This window comes from Ailuropoda melanoleuca, chromosome 13, assembly GCF_002007445.2.
Source record: "Ailuropoda melanoleuca isolate Jingjing chromosome 13, ASM200744v2, whole genome shotgun sequence".
Taxonomy (NCBI): Eukaryota; Metazoa; Chordata; class Mammalia; order Carnivora; family Ursidae; genus Ailuropoda; species Ailuropoda melanoleuca.
The window spans coordinates 71,035,981-71,057,243 of record NC_048230.1 but is presented as its reverse complement, the minus strand read 5'-3'; the positions used below and the strand labels follow the sequence as shown (position 1 = coordinate 71,057,243).

Here is a 21,263-nt window from a genome sequence, read left to right as displayed (position 1 = left end):
TTCCATACAAATTTAAGGACTATTTGTTCCAGTTCTTTGAAAAATGTCCTCGGTATTTTGATCGGGATAGCATTGAAAGTGTAGATTGCTCTGGGTAGTATGGACATTTTAACTATGTTAATTCTTCCAATCCATGAGCATGGAATATTTTTCCATCTTTTTATGTCTTCCTCAATATCTTTCAAAAGTGATCTATAGTTTCTAGCATATAGGTCCTTTACGTCTCTGGTTAAGTTAATTCCAAGGTAACGCATGGTTTTTGGTGTTATTGTAAATGGGATGGATTCCCTAATTTCTCTTTCTTCAGTCTCGTTATTCGTGTATAGAAATGCAACTGATTTCTGGGCATTGATTTTGTATCCTGCCACCTTACTGAATTGTTCTATAACTTCTAATAGTTTGGGAGTGGATTCCTTTGGGTTTTCCATATAGAGTATCATGTCATCTGCAAAGAGAGACCATTTTGACTTCTTCTTTGCCGATTTGGATACCTTTGATCCCTTTTTGTCTTCTGATTGCTGTTGCAAGGACTTCTAGAACTATGTTGAATAATCCTATTTTTATTTTTAAGTAGGCTCTCAGCCCAATGTGGGGCTTGAACTCTTGACCCCAAGATCAAGAGTCACACACTCTACTGACTGAGCCAACCAGGCAACCTTCATTGATAATTTTTATATTGATTCCATGTTAATAATTTTTGACATGTTCAGGAAAATATATGCATCTTAAAATTAATTTACTTGTTTCTTTTTACCTGGAAAAATACGGCTGTAGAAATTTTTTAATTACATACATGGCTTTCATTACGTTTCCAGGTCTGGTGGTCACAAAAATGAGCATGTCTGAGGCCACGTCACGCCAAGCAATGGAACAATTCTCCTGGTTTAGTGGGACAGTCACATTTTATGCAAATTTGACTTCTGCCAGTGCATAACTTTTTAAAAATCATATTTTATTGTGCAGAAATTGAACTAACGGGAACTCCCTATTTTAAAAAATTAACTTCTTGGGGCACTTGGGTGGCTCAGTTGGTTAAGTATCTTACTCTTGAGCTTGGCTCAAGTCTTCATGTCAGGGTTGGGAGTTCAAGCCCCCATTGGGCTCTAGGCCTACTTAAAATAAAATAAAATGAAAATTAAAAGTTAACTTCTGCAGTGTTGCTGTTATCTCTAAGCTTGTGGGTCAGAGGAATTGTATCCGTGTTTGCTTTATCCTCCACGTTTGCTAGTTAGCAGAATTGGTTATGGTTAACATTTCTGTAGGGCTTGCTGTGCCGGGAACCTTTACATTTATCAACTCGTTCAGTGCTCACCACCACCCTGCGGTGGAACCCCACCGTCCTTTCTCAGAGGTGACCTCAGATCATGCATCAACATGAGGATGGCAGAGTCCCGTTGCTCAGGACCCCGAGGCCATCTCGAATATGTAAATTGCTGGTATAAATGATACTCAGTAGGAGCTCAGAGAAGCAGAAGGAGCTGCCCTGCATCACACAGCCGTGTTCTTCCCAGAACGCTCTTCTATGATCAAAAAATACGAAATGTAATACGATTGTATGCCATACAGAACCACACGATATGCTGTCTTATTTCCAGAACCGTAAGACACATTTATCGTAAGTCAAAGAGAGGTGTTTTAAATACACACAAGTACATTATAAAGCCGTGATTAACTGTGATAATTTTTCAAATAAATGAGCCAGCACTCTGGGAGTCTGAAGCAGTTCCTTATTTTATTCACAACAGGCAAATGAAGCAGAGACCGCTTAAGTCTTGAAGTGGTAAATTGTTGCCAATTCCCACACGGACAGACAGAAACATCCTTGTGAATAAAAAGAATCTTTTTTAACAAAGTAACTCCCCAAAGCCTAGGAATATGGATTTTTTTTTCTTAAACCACAAACATGTGTTTATTTTAACAAGATAAGTATAACTGAGTTCTAACTGCTTTAGAGGAGAATTACAATGGTGTAGAGCTGAGGAAGACAGTTACTCTCTCATGGGGCTGCTTAGGGCTCATCTCAGCAAATACACGTGAGCATTTTGAGAGAAGAAATAAAACATTTCGGCCACTTTTGCAATTAAGTTTTGACTGATCTGATAAATGTGCTTTCTTTAAGTATCTTTAAAATTCATGAGCCCATCGGTAATATCTGTCAGCTTTACCTCCAAAATGTCCCTCCTGAATCTGTCCATTGCTTACCTCCCCGGTGGCCACCACCCCAGGGCCTGGCCACCATCGTCTCATGCCTTCACCCCCGCAGTGGATGGGGTTCCCTGCCCTGCTTCCTAGAGTCCACACTCCACCCAGCAGCCATTATTTGAAATGCAAATGAATTCCATCATTCTCCTGCTTAAAACTTTCCATGGTTTCTCATCATCTTTAGAATCAAATCCAGATTCCCCACTGGCTGTAAAAGATGTGGCAGCCTAGTCCCAAACTACACTCCTCTTGCCTGCCTGTGGCCTCCAGCCACACCGGCCTTCTTTCAGTACCTTGTTCTCTCCAACCACATTCCAGCCTCAGGGTCTTTGCACTTGCTGTTACCTCTGCCTGGAACGCTCTTCCCTTACTGTGTTACATGACTGGCTCCTTTGTGCCATTGGGGTCCCAGGTCTGACGTCACCTCCTCAGAGAAGTCTTCCCTAATCACCCTGTCTAAAAAGGCCCTGCACTGTTGTTTCCTATCACATCCTTTATAATTGTCCTCACATCTTTCACTAACTAAATTTATCTTGTTAAGTATTTGTTTACCTGTTTGTTGTCTGGGTCTCCCGTTCATCTCCAGGGTGAGCTCCATAACGGCATGAACTCGCTTATCTTATTCATGGTATAGAAGGGTGCTCTGGGGCACCTGGGTGGCTCAGTCAGTTGAGCTCCTGTCTTCGGCTCGGGTCAGGTTCCAGGATCCTGGGATCGAGCCCCACATCAGGCTCCCTGCTTAGCAGAGAGCCTGCTTCTCCCTCTGCTGCCACTCCCCCTGCTTGTGCTCGCTCTCTCTCTCTCTGTCAGATAAATAAATAAAACCTTTAAAAAAAAAAAGAAAGAAAGATGGGGACACCTGGGTGGCACAGCGGTTAAGCGTCTGCCTTCGGCTCAGGGTGATCCCGGCGTTATGGGATCGAACCCCACATCAGGCTCCTCTGCTATGAGCCTGCTTCTTCCTCTCCCACTCCCCCTGCTCGTGTTCCCTCTCTCGCTAGCTGTCTCTATCTCTGTCGAATAAATAAAAATAAAGTCTTTAAAAAAAAAATAAATAAATAAATAAAATAGAAGGGTTCTCAATAAGTATTTGCTGAGTAAACTAAAGAATGAATGACCAAATAAACTTATGAGAGAAAGAAGGAAGAAAGAAAGAGAGGGAGGAAGGGAGGAAGGAAACTATTATAAGGCAGTTATAAAATGATACAAGGAAGATGATGCCTTGACTACTATTTAGCTAGGTTGTTTGAGCCATATTATGTGACCTCATCTTGGTCGTTTACTATAAAATGGTAATTTATTATATAATAATGGTATATAGTTTCACTTTACTGTTTGCTCCGAGTCCCACGCTGTGCTAAGTATTTCCCCGCCTACATGTTTTCTCATCCTTCCAACACCCTGCAAGTGTGTTGTATTATTATTATCCCCACTTTGCTGATGAGGAACTGAGACTGGGGAGCAGGGCGAGTGATGGGTGAGGTGTTGGTGGGGTGGAGGGGTCAAGCGTCAGCTGGAGGCTTTCTGATCCCAGAACCCGTGGTGCCTACCACCCACTCTGCTCCAAGGCTCTGCATGTTGAGCTTTGATGATCCTCATGATTTATTCTCTGAATAAACTCGCCATTGCAGGGGTCCTTGGTAGCATGACTATGACAACTTGTCAACTCCGTGTGGGTATGTGGCGGACAAGGACGTAGGGAAGCCCAGGGGTGGCAAGGGTGGAGTGAGTGGGCTTGGCAGGGGCAGTGGGTCAGGGGGTGGGGGGAGACAGGGTAGGGGAGAGGGAGCCAGCCTGAGGGCAGGGGGCCTGGAACCCAGCATCCAAGACTCCTCTGTGTGGGGCTCGGGGCAAGCCAGGCTTGCTTACCTTCTCTCTGATGCAGGATGGGGTGCATGAAGTCCAAATTCCTCCAGGACAGAGGCAAGGTCTCAAAAACTGAGCCCAGCACCAACCCACACAGCCCTGTGTACGTGCCAGATCCCACGTCTACCAGCAAGCGGGTGAGTGGGGGCAGAAAGGGGGTTTCGGCAGCCTGAGGGGCTGCCCCATGCTGTCCCAAATTGCCCTAACAGCTTCCTGTTTTTCCAACGGTCAGCAGGGTGTGTTTGGGGTGACACGGAGCTGACCCCTCACCAGCAATGCCCTAACTCTCTGGAATACACTTGCACCAAGGACCTGAGGCAATGACGTCACTCCTCCTTGTCCAGCTGCCCAGGCCTTGGCCCCTCCACCCGGGCTCCAAGGACCAGGTCCCGGCGGGCATGGCAGAGGCCCCAAGCGTGGGCAGTAGCACAAGCAGTGCTGACAGTAGCCAGTGACCTGACCAGTAACAACAGCAGTTGAAGTAGTGATAGTAAGGATAGTATCAGTGCGGTAACAATAACCACAATAACAATTGTAACAGCAAGACCAGTGGAGTTTAATGGCAAGGGCAGATGCAGGAAATAAGAGAAGTGGTCATACTCGTAGAGGTGTTTGCTTACTTATCCTCTGCTTATACAGGGCTCATGACGAACCCCGCACTGTCCTAAGTGCTGTACGGTTATCAATACCTAGTGGCCTCACAGTAACCCTAGGTCTTGATTTTTACTATACAGGTGAGACACCGAGCTTAATAACTTGCCGAAGGCCGTACGGGTAATAGGGGGTCAAGGCAGGATTCAAACTTGGGCCATGCATGCTCCCAAGTACCAGTGGTTGGAGCAGAAGAAACAGGCAGAAGCCAAATGCTAACGAGGAGCAGTAGTCAGGGCTGTACCAGTGGTGATAATGGGAGCGATAGTTGCCATGGCAGTCGGGCCACTAGTCCTGTAGTTGTGAGAGTGATGGAAGAGTGGCTGTAACAGTAACAGTGCTGTCAACAGTAACAGAACCAAGAGTGGTGGTGACGGTACTATAGCTACAGGAACGGCTGTAACGAACTTACCGTTCTTGGAACACCTGCTGTGTTCTAGGCACTGGGGTCAGGTGCTTCCACATTATTAGTCCTCACCAAAAGCTGTGAGGCAGGGTTATGTCACTTGAAAGCCCCTGTGACTAAGGCTCAAAGAGGTGAAATGCCTCCCAGGGGCCACACAGCTGGGAACAGCAGAGCTGGGTCTTTCCAACCCCGAGGCTGGGGTGCTCTCTACTCTGGAATCCTGCAGTCCGTGCTGTAACCTGAAGTCCTCTAGGGAAGCACAGCCTCTGCTTGCTGCCTCCAGAGGCAGGGGTGCACTCTCCTTCCTGCGGCAGGCTGTTAGAAAGTTCTTCCTCAGACTGAAGGGAGGCCTGTTGTCTCATAATTAGCTCCTTGTTCCCAAACCTAACCCTTAGCCCCACACCGAATACATCCACTCCCTTTGCCCCATGACAACCAGCAGAGAATAAAGCAAACATCTTATCCCAACCCACCCATTCCTTCCAAATCATCTTTCACGCATGGGTTCCTGGCCTCTCTCCATTCTGCTTGCCCTTCTCCAGGCCTGATGTCTAGAACAGGGCTAATTCTGGGAATGGGGCAAGGGGGGTGGAGATAGTGGAATACACCTCCCTCCCTCTGACACTTGACCTCTATTAATACATCCTGATCTTGAGATTTAATGAGCTTCTCCCACCAGTGATGTCCTGAACTGACATCCTAAACCCTAAGTCACTCCTAGATCTGTTCTCTCTCCTAACCTGTGTGGCCCTGGGCCCTTTCTGCGGCTCAGGCTCCAGGTTCTCCGAGGCCCTCTAGCTTGGCACCAGTGGGAAGAAGAGGGTTTTCTCTCATCGGTTTCTGGTCTCCTGAGCATAAAGTTTATAGGATGTTATTATTGGCCGTTTGTCGTTCTCCTGCAGGGCATTAGTTCAGTGGTAAGTTGGTAAGTGTTCCTCCAGAGAGAGGGTTCCCAGGCCAAATCAGTTTACAAAGCACTGGGCAAAACAGGCTCCTTCCCTGCGGGGGTCCTCAGAGCTTTATGACTCTTCATGGGCTTTGTGGATCTCCCCAAAGAAAGACATACCTCTCCTTGTTTCCCACACCTGTTTCTCTAAGTTTACTTAAGCATGCGACGCGCAAACACATTCCACTTGAAAAGAAAAATCACAAATGACAGTGAAAGCTACAGCTTCTTTTGACCGATGTCCCCCTCCCCAGAGGTATCCCACCTCTCCCCAGAGGCATCAACTGTTGTCAATTGGTGTGGACCCTTGCACACCTTTTTCCAAGAATTTACACTCACACACATTCATACTTAGGATGTGTGTACGTGTACTCTGTACATGGATTGTGTTTCTCATTCTTAAGAACGAGCTTTTTTCACTCAACAGTGTGTCTTTAAGGCCCAGTTGAGCCAGGAATGAAGTTCCGCGTCGCTGAGGGCTGTTTCGAGCCCCACCGTGTAGGTGTCAGAGCCCCTCTGGATGAACACTTAGGGTCCTTCCTGTACGCGATGGAGCCTTGATGCGTGGGACACGTTGGCAGACCTATAGCTTCTTCAAGCATATCTTAGAAAACACTGATCTGGACCAACCCCCTCACCATATGTCAAGGGTGGGGGAAACAAGCCAGGATCCCCCAGTATGTCCAAGGCCAAGGCCACAACCCAAGAGACCTGGATCTTTGCGGTGCCTCTCATGTGCTGTGTGACCTCATGTATGTCCCCGCCCTCTCAGATCCTCCTCCCATGACACACAGGCCTGGGATGAGATACTCTGGGGTATCCTTTTTGATACAGACCTTCTGGGGCTCCCCACACACAGATTCAGCCCCTTCTCCCCTTTCTTCCCCACAGCGTCCTGACAACGGCAACAACATCCCACCAGGGTCCACGGATGGTAAGTATTTGGCAAATGCGTGTGGTGGAGTCTTGTGTCATGGAGAGGGTTAGGTCAGGTGCTCAGTCAGAGCTTAAGGCAAAAATCCCAAACTGTCAAAACCGCCCCTGCAAATCCTTTACATTGCTCCCAAAGCACTTTGTACGGGCTATTTCGTTTCTATTACTCTGTCTACCGATGTGAACAATGCACCTTTAGCTTTAAACTCTAGAATCGAACCCCACATGGCAAGATCCTTCCTTATACCGTGAGACAGACATGTTGAAGGGTCCAGGGCTGGGTGCCAGTTGTTGGGATGGGAAACACCCAGGGCTGTGGTGGTGCTCAGATAAAGCTTCACCATCCCGTGTGTCTCTCTCCCAGCAGGTCCTGATGACATCATTGTGATCGCCCTGTATGATTACGAGGCCATTCACCATGAAGACCTCAGTTTCCAGAAGGGAGATCAGATGGTGGTCCTGGAAGAGTGAGTCTCTATCCCAATCCTAAGACATAGCTACCTGCAGTACTCAATCATGCTTTCTTTTGTGTTTCAATAAAGAATCTGATAGACTATTTTATACTAGGGGGTAAATGGCTGATAAGAATCATAACGATTCTTAACGATTTGCTGTTAACCTGGACGAGAGCCGCAATAAAGGCGCTCGTGTACTTACTAGCAGTGCACATGCAGGCAACAATGAACAGGTGAAAAGGCTTTCTCAGGGAGGTCTTCCTTGGGCTCCTGTAACTAAGCTACGGGTTTATCTAGGGACCAGACCCTGCCAAGGTCCTTTGCATTCAGAAATCTCTGGGTCTCTGAGTTTGCTACCTCTGGTCCCCTATAGTCTTCACCACCAGCGTAGTGTCACTGTGTGCTGGGCCTCAGGAATGGGAGTGGTTCTGCTTGGTCAGACCACTCCCTGTGGCTCTTGGCCCACAATGAGTCTGCCACGGGCACAGGGCCCCATACCCTAAGTATGGACCCCTGCAAGTCAGGGGAAGAGTGGGGCCAGAGACCTAGGGCTGCAGGCTGTGAATGCAGGGACCGGGCTTGATTCTAGACCCTTGGATGCACGGTGGGACTGTTGTAAAGATCCGTGCCCTAATGACGGAGTGCAGGCTGGGGGCTGGGACCATGGTGACCCTGCCCCTTACCCTGTCTGCTTCCTGGGGTTGGGAGGGTATTCTAGGCCAAGGCTGGGGGGTCCAGGAGGACCAGGGGATTCCCTCTGCTTCCTGACTCCTTTGTTCCCTCCTGTCCTCAGGTCTGGGGAGTGGTGGAAGGCTCGATCCCTGGCCACCCGGAAAGAAGGCTACATCCCAAGCAACTACGTCGCCCGAGTTAACTCTCTGGAGACAGAGGAGTAAGTGTTCCATTTTTCCTGCACACCAAAGGAAGTCCGAGCAAAATCGGGTTTGTTCCTGCCTCAGGCTTTTGCACTCACCGTCTCCCTTGCATGACACACTCTTCCTAGGGGTCTGTCCCTGCCTGGCTCCTTCCCGCTCTTCACGTCTCCTAGGGGCCTTCCTCCACTGCCCTGTCTAAGCGGATCCCCTCCCGGACTGTGTCTCTCATGGAGACCTGTTTTGTTCCCTCCTGAACACTTCTGGCTAGCAAGAACAATCTTGTTTCTGTTGCTCACACGTTCATGGCCTGCCTCCCCCACTAGTGGGGAGCATTTGAGGACTGGGAGCTTGTGTATCTGCCAGTGCCTCCTCAGCACAGGCTGGCATGCAGTAGGTGCTCAATACATATTTGTGGACTGAAGTATGCGGCCGTGCCAAAGAGGGTCTTCGGTGAGGCGAGCCCGCCCGCACCTGGCCGGCCATCCCCGTTTTGGTTCATTCAGTAAGTACGTGCCTGCACGGCCCCAAGCCCCGTGCCAGACGGGGGACTGCAAGGACGCGTCAGACACAGCCCTGCCCTCAGAGAGCTCCCTGCAGCCCAGCGGGCTAGGCTGCAGGTTCTCTGTGTCTGGCTTGACTCTGAAAACATAAACAGTTACACGGCATTCATGCATCCATGCCATCGTCCAACAGACATTTCTGACCATCTGGCAACCCCGTTCCAGGGACACTAGGTGCCTCAGACAGGGCTCCTCCCTGGAGATGTTCACAGCGTGGTGGGCAAGACTGGCGAGTGAAACGGTGGTCATGCTATGGGGCGACCACAGACCCCATTCACAACCAGCCATTCAGAAAGTTAAGAAATGGCGGTCCCTCTGGTTTTCTCTCTTCTGCCCCCTCCCTCTGGCTTGATGGTGTTGAGGGTTTGAAATGCTGACCTATTAAAAATTAAAATGTTTGGGCTTTCCCCATCTGAGAGTCATGCCCTTCTCAGTGCACATGAAACCTCTTTGCGGTGCGAAGTCTCCCTTCTGCGGCCGTGAGGAAGGGCTCTCTCCTACCGCTGACCCCCTGTCCTGGGCCACCCCCCAGCACACCCCTTACCCGCTGCAGGCAGGGCTCGGTTCCTTCTCACTCCTTCTAGGCTTTCTCTTGGGGCATCCAGTGCTCTGCTCCCAGACTCCAGGATCTGAACACTCACAGCACGCCTGCACCCCACCCCTCCCAGCCGTCTAGAGCAGGCACCTGCTGGCGGTGCCCCTCGAGGGCAACATACCTGCCAGGTGGGAAAGGCAGGGCGCAGACAACATCTGTGACGGGTTACCGTTTGTGAACAAAGGGGACACCCTAAATGGCGGATCTCAGTCTTGAGCGCACCAGCATCACCTGGAGGGCTGGTTAAACTACTGGTTTCTGGGCCCTGCTCAACTGTCTGATTCAGAATTTGCATTTCTAACAAGGTCTCGGGTGAGGCTGATGCTGCTGGCTCGGGGACTCACCTTGAGAACCACTGACCTAAATAGACACATCGGGCTTGCCGAGGGCACTCCCGCGTTCTTGCGTCTGCATCAAGAAACGGCCAGGGGACGGTGCCTTTGGGGAGAGCAGTCCAGGCATTGGGAAGTACGGGGGGAATCTTACTTCCTCCCCCTCCTTGAAACAGACAATACTTTGAATGTTTCAAAATGCAAATGGTGGGGAAGGAGATAGAATAAAGTGAAAAATCTTCCTTTCACCCTGTCCCCAACCAGCCACTTCCCGTCCCCAGAAGCAACCCTTTGCTTATAAGTCTTCCCAAATGCTTTCTACTTGCGTAAGAAAATACACATACCTCCCTTTACTTTACACCAGGGGCCAATAGCACACACTCCGTCCCACACAGTCCTTGTTCAGGTGCAGTGTTCATCACGTAGATGCCCTACCATCCCCTATTAGTGGTCACTGGTTTGCTTCCAGTGCTGGGCTATAGTGACTCTCCTTGTGTATCTGTCATAAGTTCCCAGGGGTGGGATTGCCAGGGAGACAGCTCTTACAATACACCCTGCAACATTGCTTGAATGTTTCACCATAGCACAAATCAGTTCACAAATGAAAGCAAAGAAAGCAGGCGGTCAGTTTCCCATGGTGACAAAGAGTGTGGGCTCCAGAGTTAGACCGCCTGGACTTGAATCCTGCCTCCACCACTTCTCAGCTGTATGACGCCAGTCAAGTAACTTGCTCTCTCCGTTCCTCAGTTTTCTCATCTATAAAATGGGGGTAATAAGGGCCATGATTCCATATAGTTGTTGGGTGGATAACGAGAATTTCATGAATGTTAGCTGACTTTCTCCCCCAGTTGATACAGAGGAAACAGAGGCCCAGAGAGGGAAAGCGACTTGCTCAAAGTCACACAGCAGATTTGTGGCAGGTGCAAGGTCTGCTAACCTCGAGTCTGGGATGTTTTCCATTACAGTGCACGAACCACTCCTCACCCTGCTGAGGGCAGGAATGGATTTGGCTGCTGCTGCTGCTGCTTGGACTTTTCCACTCAATATCCCAAATATCCAGGGAGAAAAATGAAAAGATCCAAGGATATGGCCCCAAGTATAAAATTATTTGAAACTCACATTTTTGCTTGAAAATTCATGTTGACTTTATATTCAACTTTGCACACACAGAAGATACATTGTAAAGTTTACAAAGCTCAGGCCCCCACTCACATGGACCTCTGAGACCCTGAGAAGATGCGCATGTGCGCCTGTGAAACTGGCGAAAGCAGACTTGACCACAGTTCGTTAAGACTGCTGTGTCTTCCCAGTCAGAGTTTCTGTCCATCACCATATCCTGCACATTGGGTGGCATTGGAATGACCCATGGGCATTTTGTATTTGTAATACTCTATTCTTTTTCTTTAAAAAAATGATGTTTTGGGGTTTTTTGTTTTTAAAGTTTTTGGGGGGAATTTTTCTTTTGGTATTATTTTTCTTGAAGAAAGCTCCCCGAACTGCATAAGTTTCCATCTCAGCAAACTGGATTCACTCCTGGCAAATGTCTGTTTTTATATCAAAAGAATGGTTCTTCTTCCGAAAAGAATCTTGTGGGAAAGTTGATGCTGCAGGCAGCCAGGCTCTCAGTCTCTCTCTCTCTTTTTTTTTTTTTAAGATTTTATTTATTTATTTGACAGAGAGAGAGGGAACACAAGCAGGGGGAGTGGGAGAGGAAGAAGCAGGCTCATAGCGGAGGAGCCTGATGTGGGGTTCGATCCCACAACGCCGGGATCACGCCCTGAGCTGAAGGCAGACGCTTAACCGCTTAACCGCTGTGTCACCCAGGGGCCCCATAGGCTCTCGGTCTCTTGGCGCCTGGACAAGACCCCTCCCCCAGGTTTACCCGCCACACCCACCCCTTTCCACCAGGTGGTTCTTCAAGGGCATCAGCAGGAAGGATGCAGAGCGCCAACTCCTGGCCCCAGGCAACGTGCTGGGCTCCTTCATGATCCGGGACAGCGAGACCACCAAAGGTGACATGCCCGCCCTCCCCACCCTGCCCCACCCTGCAGGCATGACTGGCCACCGCTCTCCCTCTGCAGATGCCCCGGGAGGGCTGAGCGCCTCACCCAGCCCACCAGACTGCCCGGTTTTCTCCTGCCCTTTGCTTGAGCCTGGTTTAGGTCTTCTCAGCCTCTGTAGTTCCTGGATGGGTCCCTGGACGTAGGTCCAAGCAGTTGTGGACCCCGAAAAACAATCTTTCTGTTGAAGCTTGACCTTCACGAGCTTGCATTACTTAAAATACCCATCACAATATATCTTGTCCACAACACTGATTCCCCCACCCTCCGTAAGGAAGGGGTAGACCAGGCCGCAGGGAGAGCCCCAGGCCAGCCTCCTAGGAGACTCTCCTTACACTGGCTCTTTTGATGTTTTTGGAAGTTTTGATGTTGGTGAACTGCTTGAAATTCCTGTGCTGTGAGGGGGGCTTTCTGCTGGGTCGGTGCCCGGGAAGGAAGAACAGTACCCAAAAACATCACATAACTCAAACTGGCATCCTTTGAGGCTAATTTTCCCAAAAGAATGGATGTCAACAAGGAGTCTCGTGATTTCAGACTTCACATGTGGAGTGCACCTTTACTAATATGCTTAGTCTCAAAGCCGCATGGCTCAGATTGAGCAAGTAAATCGTTCAAAGTGTGACCCAAACGGTTTTGGGGATATCCATCAAAGGCATCTGCGTGGCCTTCTCCTCTACCCCTAGATATCTGAATTGGTCAAGCCCGAACCATGGTAGGATAAGGCCACTCACCATCATGGTTTCAGGCCAGTGAATATTTAGGTTTTATTTCCTCCCACCCAGTAAGTCCCCTTCAAGTCTCAGGGCAAGGGAAATAGTACAAAAAAGGCAAAGCTGTACACAGTCCCCAGCTTCTCCTCTCCAGCTGCTCCCAGGACAGCTGGGGGATTGATTGAGCTGGTCCCTCCCACAGATAGGGGCGGGGAAGCCAAAGAAACCACCCCAGCCCTGCCGGGCAGTAACGCGAGTCTGGTTCGCTCTCACAGCTCCCCCCAGATGGAGGACCCAAACTAGTTGAATAAAACTAGCACCATGAGAGCCCTGGATCCCATCCTGCTTCTTCTTGGACTCTATCCCACCCTCATCTAGTATCAGTCAAGCCAGCCTTACCTTGGCCGGGCAGAGTGGCAAAGAGCAGGCCCAGACCTCGGTCTACTTGCCTATAGACTGATGGTGATCTAAAACCTTGACCTTGTGGGGTTATCCATTCACTGCAAGGAATAATGTAATGCCTTATATTCATATACTTACAATCCATTTTCGTGACTGTCATTCATAGTCACTCACAGTTCATTTGGACGAAGTTCTTAGAACAGTGGCTGGCATTATCTGGTCATTCGTTATTCGTGCAACAGTTTAAGCCTCCTCAAAATCCTATGACATAGCGCACACAATGCACGGAGAGCAGACTGAGAGACAGAGAGGCTAATAGGGGCCCAAGGGTGGACAGCTTGCAGATGGCAGAGGCATGGTCAGGGACTGAAAGACTTAACGTGTTTCTGGTCTATGTGATGTCATCCACGTTAGGTTCCTATTACTGCTGTCGCAGATTACCACAAACTTCGTGGCTTAGAACAAGATAAATGTATCATCTTATAGTCCTGGAGGTCAGAAGTCTGAAATTGGTCTCTCTAGGCTCAAGTGAAGGTGTCCGAAGGGCTGGTTCCTTCTAGAGGCTTCCGGAAATAATCTGATTCCTTGCCTTTGTCAGCTTCTAGAGGCTGCCAGCATTCCTTGGCTCATGGCCCCTTTCTCACACCCCTCCAACCTTGTGTTTCCATCTTCACCTCTCCTACTATTGACTTTGACCTTCCTACCTCCTCTTATAAGGACCTGTGATTCCATCGGGCCCACCTGGACAACCATGATAATCTCCCCATCTCCAGATCCTTAACGGGATCACATCCCCCAAGTCCCTTTAACCTAACAAAGTCATAGGTGCCAGTGATTAGGACATGGACATCTTGGGGGGCTGTTATTCAGGCTACCACGACACCTAATGTTGACATTTACATTTCGATGTTTACATTTCAAGAGTCAGACTGCCTTTTATTGATGTTGTGAATCCTTTTTTTTTTTTTTTGCGCTCTGGCTTCATTTTATTTTATTTTATTTTTATTTTTTATGTTGTGAATCTTTTTGTTTGTTGTTTCTGAGTAACCTATTTACCAATCTGATACAGTGTCTTGGCTTCTGCGACAGATGATAGATGATAGATAGATCAAGACAATGAAGTGTTCACATCCTGAGTGCTTTACAGCATTACTTCTTTTAATCATCAGGCGATGTGATGAGGTACGGAGGTATGATGACCAGTCCCATTTTACAGATGAGGAAGCCGAGGCACAGAGCAGGGACATGGTCACTTGTTCAGGGTCTCACAGCTGGACATGGAGGAGGCTGGACGAGAACCGAGACAGCCTGATCCCACAGCCCACTCTTCCCCGGTACTCTGCTGCCCTGGTGCCCGCACGGTGCCCACGGTGGCCTTGCATGGGTGCCAGGAGCGGGCGTCAGGGTGCTAACAAGAGGGGGCAGGGCTCTGAGATCCCACTCCTGAGAGGTTTTTCTCTGGCCCTCGCAGGAAGCTACTCCTTGTCTGTGCGAGACTATGACCCCCAGCTCAGGGACGCGGTGAAACATTACAAGATCCGGACCCTGGACAGTGGCGGCTTCTACGTCTCCCCGCGGAGCACCTTCGGCACGCTGCAGGAGCTGGTGGCCCACTACAAGAGTGAGTTCTGCCCCGGGGCTGCATCCCAGCCAGGCGGACCTGTCCCCCGGGAATCCTCAGGAAGAGTGCGCTCCAGCCGCCGAGGCCTGCTGAGCTCTTCCTGACCCTCCCCAGACAAACAGGTGCTTTGACTCTCGGGAAGTCTCAGGCCTGTTGAGAAGGAGGGTGGAAGTAACATCTCATCGTGCTCTGTGCTCTTGTCCCTGGTGGTGGTGACCCACTGGGACATGGGCCACAGGCAGTGGACAGGGCAGGGAGGCCTCCGAGGGAAAGCCTCTGACTGGCTGCCCTCCACTGACCAGGGGCTCTGTTCCAGAGGGGAGTGATGGACTGTGCCAGAAGCTGACAGTGCCCTGCGTATCCTCCAAGCCCCAGAAACCATGGGAGAAAGATGCCTGGGAGATACCCCGGGAATCCCTCAAGCTGGAGAAGAAACTTGGAGCTGGGCAGTTTGGGGAAGTCTGGATGGGTAAGGACCCAGGGACAGAGGGTGGAGGGAGGGCGGAATGAGGGAAGTCACTGCTTCCAGGAACAGCCAGAGGCAAAGTGGGGATGCCACCCAGGGTGGAAGGGGAGATTTGAATAATAACAGTAAAGGAGCAATTCCTCTGATAGCAACCACATTGTCCTGCTATGCAAACACCGATTTGCCTTTGAGGCCAGGCTTGTTGGGGTCCAAATCTCCCTTCTGGGAAGGAGCAGTCCTGGATGAGGAATCTCTTCCCCCTCCCTCATATGGAGCTGGGACAGTCCACCAGTTCGGGGTTGAGATCATCAGTGGCCTCTCAGGATGATGAAAACTAAGAGTGGGGAAATGTAGTTTAGAGATTTTCAGGTAAGTTCCATGTTGGCAACTGATAAGCAAGGTGTTCTGAGCACCCATGATGTGCCCAGCACCACGCTAGGGCCCTATGGGGCACCGAAGAGGCATGCGCCGCCCCTGCCGTCCTGCCCCTAATAACTTGAGAACAGCAATGCCTGCTTTGCACAATGCGGGGTAGATGCGATGCCTGGTCCCGTGCCTGGTGCACTCCACCACGTTCCAAGCGGGAGTGAAGACGACTTAGAGAGATGCAAACAATTCAGCCAGAAAAAATAAGTTTAAAATCCACACATTTCAACTACATTTACTGAGACCCTGCTGTGTGCCAGGCATTGAATAAGAGAATGTGGCAGAGAAAGTAGAGAGAAGAATGTAAAATGGATCTGAGTGAGAAGGTTGGAAAACTAAAAATATTATATAAGGCCTTAGACTCTCACTACAGGAAGACCTCAAATCTAGAGTCAAGCTTCCTGGGAGCCAAGGCAAAAATGGAAACACAAGTAATAATGAGATTTACAGGATCAACAAGATGAGGCAGGGGTAGGAAGGGTTGAGTCCCTGCGGTGGGAGGGGGAGCTGGGGGCTTGAGACTGATTGATACGCAGATTGATTGGTGCACCAAAGGCAAGGGGGAGTTTGGTGGTTGAGGAAGCTGGCAAGGTGGGCGAGGTCAAATCCTGCAGGGCTTGGGGACCATGATGAGATTGGTCATTTAATTGGGAGCAGTGTTGCGATTAAAGCCTTTTAAGCGAAGATGGGGTGTGTGTGTGAGTAAGTGACAAAGCAAAGGTGGTGTGTATGTGTGTACGCAAGTAGCCATCTGAGTGGTGTTTTGAGGTTATTCTTGAATCCCTCCGACAGTCCTTGAAAGGCAGAGCCTATCATTTCCACTTTGCAGATGAGAAAACCACGGTTCAGAGAGGTTAAGTGACTTGCCCAAGGGCACATAGCTAGGAAGCTGGGAGCCAGCCTTCTAACTCACATCTTTCTGAGACCAAAGCCTATGTCTCCCTTCCCCTCTCCGAGGGCTGAGATGAGCAGAGAAGGCGTTCTGGAGGAGGCAGGTCTGCAGCCGGGCCTCCCAGGGCTGTGGGGAAGGAGTAGTGGGTTCTGACCACCTTTCCTGTTCCCTCTCCTCCTCCAGCCACCTACAACAAGCACACCAAGGTGGCTGTGAAGACGATGAAGCCAGGGAGCATGTCCGTGGAGGCCTTCCTGGCGGAGGCCAACCTCATGAAGACTCTGCAGCATGACAAGCTGGTGAAGCTGCACGCAGTGGTCACAGAGGAGCCCATCTACATCATCACCGAGTTCATGGCCAAAGGTGCTTGCTGCACTCTGGGTGCTGGGGATGCAGGCCGTCGCTCATACTGGTCAATCGCACATGCAGAGGTGACGCTGACATGGTTCTTGCCCTCCGGGTGCCCCCCGTCTGGCTGGGAGCTCTTCTGACAAGTGCTCACTGAACTTGATAGGCAATGGCCCAAGCCCTCCTGGTTAATGGGGTGAAACCATTCAAGGGGATGCCAGGAGAAGGGGAGCTCAGGGGGCTACAGGAGAGGGGAGTGGAGCCAGAACCCCTCTGGGTGATGGTAGAAGAGGCTTATGGGTTCACGGTGAGCCTTCGAGGCTGGGGGCAGCTCCCTGCTTCACCGGCAGTCTTCCTGGTCTGGACCAATGCTCTGGAAAAGAGAGTTGGCAAAGCATTCCTTCCAGGCTGACCCCACCCCGCCTGCCCATGATCCAAGATTCCCCGGAGACTTATTTTTTTAGGCCACCACTTCACCACCATCTTCAATCCTTGCCCCTTTGTCAATAAACAGAAACATCTCACACAACCTCATTGGGCGTGATTTTGAAATCTCAGAATGCTTTTCATTTTCTAAATACACAATAACGCCAGCTTGGGGAAAGCATGCGCCACCCCCCCACCCCAGTCCCGTCATCCGGGCTCAGAAAACTCTCTCAGTCAAATAAATTGTGATTGCCCCCCCCACAGTAAACACAAAGTCATTTTTAAGACACTCAAATTCTAGTTCACAAGCACTAGGAGTGGTAAATAAATATTTTTATTTAAAGCCATGACTATGAGCAATTTCAACCATACACCAAAGGAGCGCGAGTACTGAGTACTGAGTACTGAGTACTGAGGAGCACCTGTTGCTTCCCCTTCCCCCACAGGGAGCCTGCTGGACTTCCTGAAGAGCCCGGAGGGCAGCAAGCAGCCTTTGCCCAAGCTCATCGACTTCTCAGCTCAGGTGAGAGTCTAAGGGGGCCAGGCGGGGGGTAGGGGGGCAGGAATTCATTGACTTCTTTCACATGGGTTTGTTGGACACATGTCATAACAGTGCCAGCAATAGTAGCTGACATGCACTCAGCGCTGCATGTGAACCTACGGTTGACCCGCGAGCAACGTGAGTTTGGACTGTGCTGGGTCCATTTAGAAGCAGATTCTTTTTCATAAATAGAGTACAGTGCTGTAAATGTATTTTCTTTTTCTTATGATTTCCTTAATAACATTTTCTCTTCTCTAGCTGACTCTTTTGTAAAAATACAGGGTGTAATATATATAACATTCAAAAAGCGTATTAATCCATTGTTTATGGCAGTGGTGAGGCTTTGGGTCAACAGCAGGCTCTTAGTAGTTCAGTTTTGGGGGAAACAGAGGTTGTATGTTGGTTTTTGGCTGTGCAGGGGTCCTAACCCTAGCCTTGTTTAAGAGTCAGCTGTACACTTTTTGTATGTGTCTTGCAGATACTAACTCATTCGGTCCTCACATCAACCTTAGAGAGTAGGATTTCTATTATCTATTCTTTTATTTTATTTATTTATTTGAGAGGGAGAGCACACGAGAGAGCACACAAGGTGGGGAAGGGGCAGAGGGAGAGGGAGAGGAAGAAGCCAACTCCCCACTGAGCACAGAGCCAACCAACCAGGGACTCAGTCCCAGGACCCCGGGATCAGACCTGAGCTGGAGGCAGACGCTTTTTTTTTAAAAAAGATTTTATTTAGTTATTTGACAGAGAGAGACAGCCAGTGAGAGAAGGAACACAAGCAGGGGGAGTGGGAGAGGAAGAAGCAGGCTCCCAGTGGAGAAGCCTGATGTGGGGCTCGATCCCAGAACGCTGGGATCACGCCCTGAGCCGAAGGCAGACGCTTAAGGACTGCGCCACCCAGGTGCCCCGGGAGGCAGCCGCTTAACGGACTGAGCCACCCAGGTGCTCCTTTATTATCTATTCCAAAGCTTAACAGCTTGAAACAACAACAGTTTCTTATTTCTAGTGATGCTGTGTGTTGACTGGGGTTGGCCGGGTGGCCCTTCTGCTCCCCGCGGTGAGACTGAGGTCAGTCTTGTGGAGGCATTCCACTGAGAGCTTGCCTGGGGCTAGAATATCTGGCCTGGGGGCTCATCCTCTGGGATCTCTCTCCCGTGGCCCCTCATCACTCAGGAGTCCAGCCAGGGCTTCTTCATGGCATGGTGGCTAGGTTCCAGGAGGGAGTGTCCAAGGGGCCGAGCCCTAATGTGCAAGAACTTTTGAGTCCTCTGTTCCCATCATGCTTATTACTTCCATTGGCCAAAGTATGGCCCATGGCCCAGCCCAGGCTCAGTGTGGGAGGGGGCCGAACGAGGGCATGAATCCCAGGAGGCACAGTCCATTGGGGGCCACCAATGTCACAGGCCACAGACAGGTTATCCCATTTTACAGAATAGGAAAGTAAGGCATCGAGAAGCAGTTGAGTACAGATGAGGAAACTGAGGCCCAGTGAGGTGGAGTAGTTTGCCTAAATTACTGTGTTGATTTGGGGGGGATACAGCAGTGAATGAAATGGAGAGTATTTCTGTCCTCCCAGAGTCAATAGGCATTAGACAACTGAATTTCTAAGAGAGCCATTGCCCAAGTGGTCCTGGCTCAGAGCTGAGGGATGCAGTCAGTATCCAGCAAAATAAATAATGTACACAAACCACAGCACCACTTCTGAAAATCCCATTTTCTCTCTTATCTTCCCTTCACTCTCTGCAGCTCCTCTTACGCCCGGCTTGAGTGCTTTTTGCTTCTCTCCTCTCTCATTCCCTCCTCTGTGGGAAAACAGGGGAGGAAAGGGATGCTGTGGGAGGACATGGCTGGAGCATTTAGCCTGGTCCAGGAGCAACCCAAGAAGGCTTCCCAGAGGAAATGGGTTCCGGGCTGAAACCGGAAGGATGAGTGGAAGTTAGGTGGCTGAATTGGAAAGAGGAGGATATTCTAGATGGAAGAAACAGCCTGTGCCAAAGCCCATGGCGTAAAGCAAAAGAGCTGGGCCTGGTCAGCCGGTACCTGGGGCTGGCAAAGCCAAAGCGGGTGTGGTTTGCAGCCTGAAGGGTGTTAAGGGAGACCTGCCCGGGGCCTAGGGCCATGCCTTCTGGAGATCCCTAAGGCAGAACTCATTTGAGTATGCAAATCCCAGGAGAGAGGGGAATGTCCAGAGATATTAAAAAAAAAAAAAAAAGGCCTTAAATGTTGGAGCCTGGAATGCCAGAAGCATATGGAAATCAAGGCCTAGCACTTTCACTTTAATGGGCCCTGTCCCTAGGGAAACAATAGTCTGGCCTATAACTAACTTATTAACCATCAAACTGCCAGAAATTTTATTGCAGGAGAGTCAGCCTGGGCAAATGCCACTCTCCCTGCTTCACAGATGGGAAAACAGAAACCCAAGGAGGGAAAGAGTTTCCTGACCCTTGTGTGTCCAGGAGCAGAGAGCCCAGGGAGAGGAAGAAGGCAACCTGGGACCAGGTCTTCACCTCCAGTCCTAGAAAGTCAGACGGTGCAGTAAAACGTGCCCCATCCCCTGGCCGTATGGGCCTCAGACCTGCTACAGGCCTCAGTGTCTTCATTTGCCAAACGAGGGAATTAGACCACATCTGTGCTTTCCAAGTTCAAAAGCCTTTTGGAGGGGCCTCTGGGTGGCTCAGTCATTAAGCATCTGCCTTTGGCTCAGGTCATGATCCCAGCGTTCTGGAATCGAGCCCCGAATTGGGCTCCCTGCTCAGCGGGAAGCCTGCTTCTCCCTCTCCCACTCCCCCTGCTTGTGTTCCCTCTACCGCTACCTCCCTCTCTCTGTCAAATAAATAGATAACATCTTTAAAAAAAAAAAAGGCAAAAGCCTTTTGGAAAGCCCTAACTCTTTTGGTCAGATGAAATCTTATACAGTAGCTGAATATTTTAAAATAGGTCAAAACAGAGCTGCTCGGATGGAAGAGGGTGCCCTTTGCTTTGCAACCCCCCCCCCCACCCACCGGCAATGCCGAGGAATCAGTAGGATTCAGTTTGAAGAGCCCAGATTAGGCCCTTCCAGCTCTGATTCTGTGGCTCCCTGATACTCTCAGAAGGAAACCCAAGTTTTTGTTTTTGTTTTTTTCAAACCTAAGTTTTAATGCCCAACATCAAGGCGGCCTGCTTGGTGGTCATGAAATGTCACCAATTCATCAACCCCTAGTTCTTAGACCAACCCTGAGCCCGGTGAACCTCTCCATTATTCATTCAACCCTTGAGAAGCAACACCGTGTAAGCATCTGGGCTTAGGAGTCACATAGAGTTTTGGTTTTGACCCCAGCTCTGCCTGTGTTGCTTTGAGCCCGTTGCTTAACCTCTCTGAACGCCACCTTCCTCAACAGGGAGCATGAATAGCCATGACCGAGCAAATACTTAGGTGCCAGACACTGTTCTACACCCTGATGTAGGCTTAGAGGATTAATCCTCACTTGACCCCGCAGAAGCAGGTTCTATCGTTGTCCTCATTTTACAGAGAAGAAAAGGAAGGCACAGAGGAGTGCAGTAGCTTGCT

General features: G+C 49.8%; 1 protein-coding gene across 6 annotated transcripts in view; it reads left to right on the top strand.

The window, feature by feature from the left end:
• Nucleotides 1-21,263, top strand: part of HCK (HCK proto-oncogene, Src family tyrosine kinase) — a 41,058-nt gene that overhangs the window by 14,006 nt on the left and 5,789 nt on the right. For 2 of the 6 annotated variants that reach the window (XM_002918277.4, XM_034641383.1), the window contains exons 2-10: nucleotides 4,088-4,205; nucleotides 6,963-7,005; nucleotides 7,372-7,471; nucleotides 8,253-8,351; nucleotides 11,730-11,833; nucleotides 14,465-14,614; nucleotides 14,931-15,083; nucleotides 16,582-16,761; nucleotides 17,619-17,695. In XM_002918277.4, coding sequence (XP_002918323.1) covers nucleotides 4,089-4,205; nucleotides 6,963-7,005; nucleotides 7,372-7,471; nucleotides 8,253-8,351; nucleotides 11,730-11,833; nucleotides 14,465-14,614; nucleotides 14,931-15,083; nucleotides 16,582-16,761; nucleotides 17,619-17,695 — 1,023 coding nt within the window. In that variant the 5' untranslated portion in view covers nucleotide 4,088. Of the gene's footprint in view, nucleotides 1-4,087; nucleotides 4,206-6,962; nucleotides 7,006-7,368; nucleotides 7,472-8,252; nucleotides 8,352-11,729; nucleotides 11,834-14,464; nucleotides 14,615-14,930; nucleotides 15,084-16,581; nucleotides 16,762-17,618; nucleotides 17,696-21,263 lie in introns of all 6 variants that reach the window. The other 4 variants (XM_011223725.3, XM_034641380.1, XM_034641382.1 and 1 more) reach the window with 3 other exon arrangements.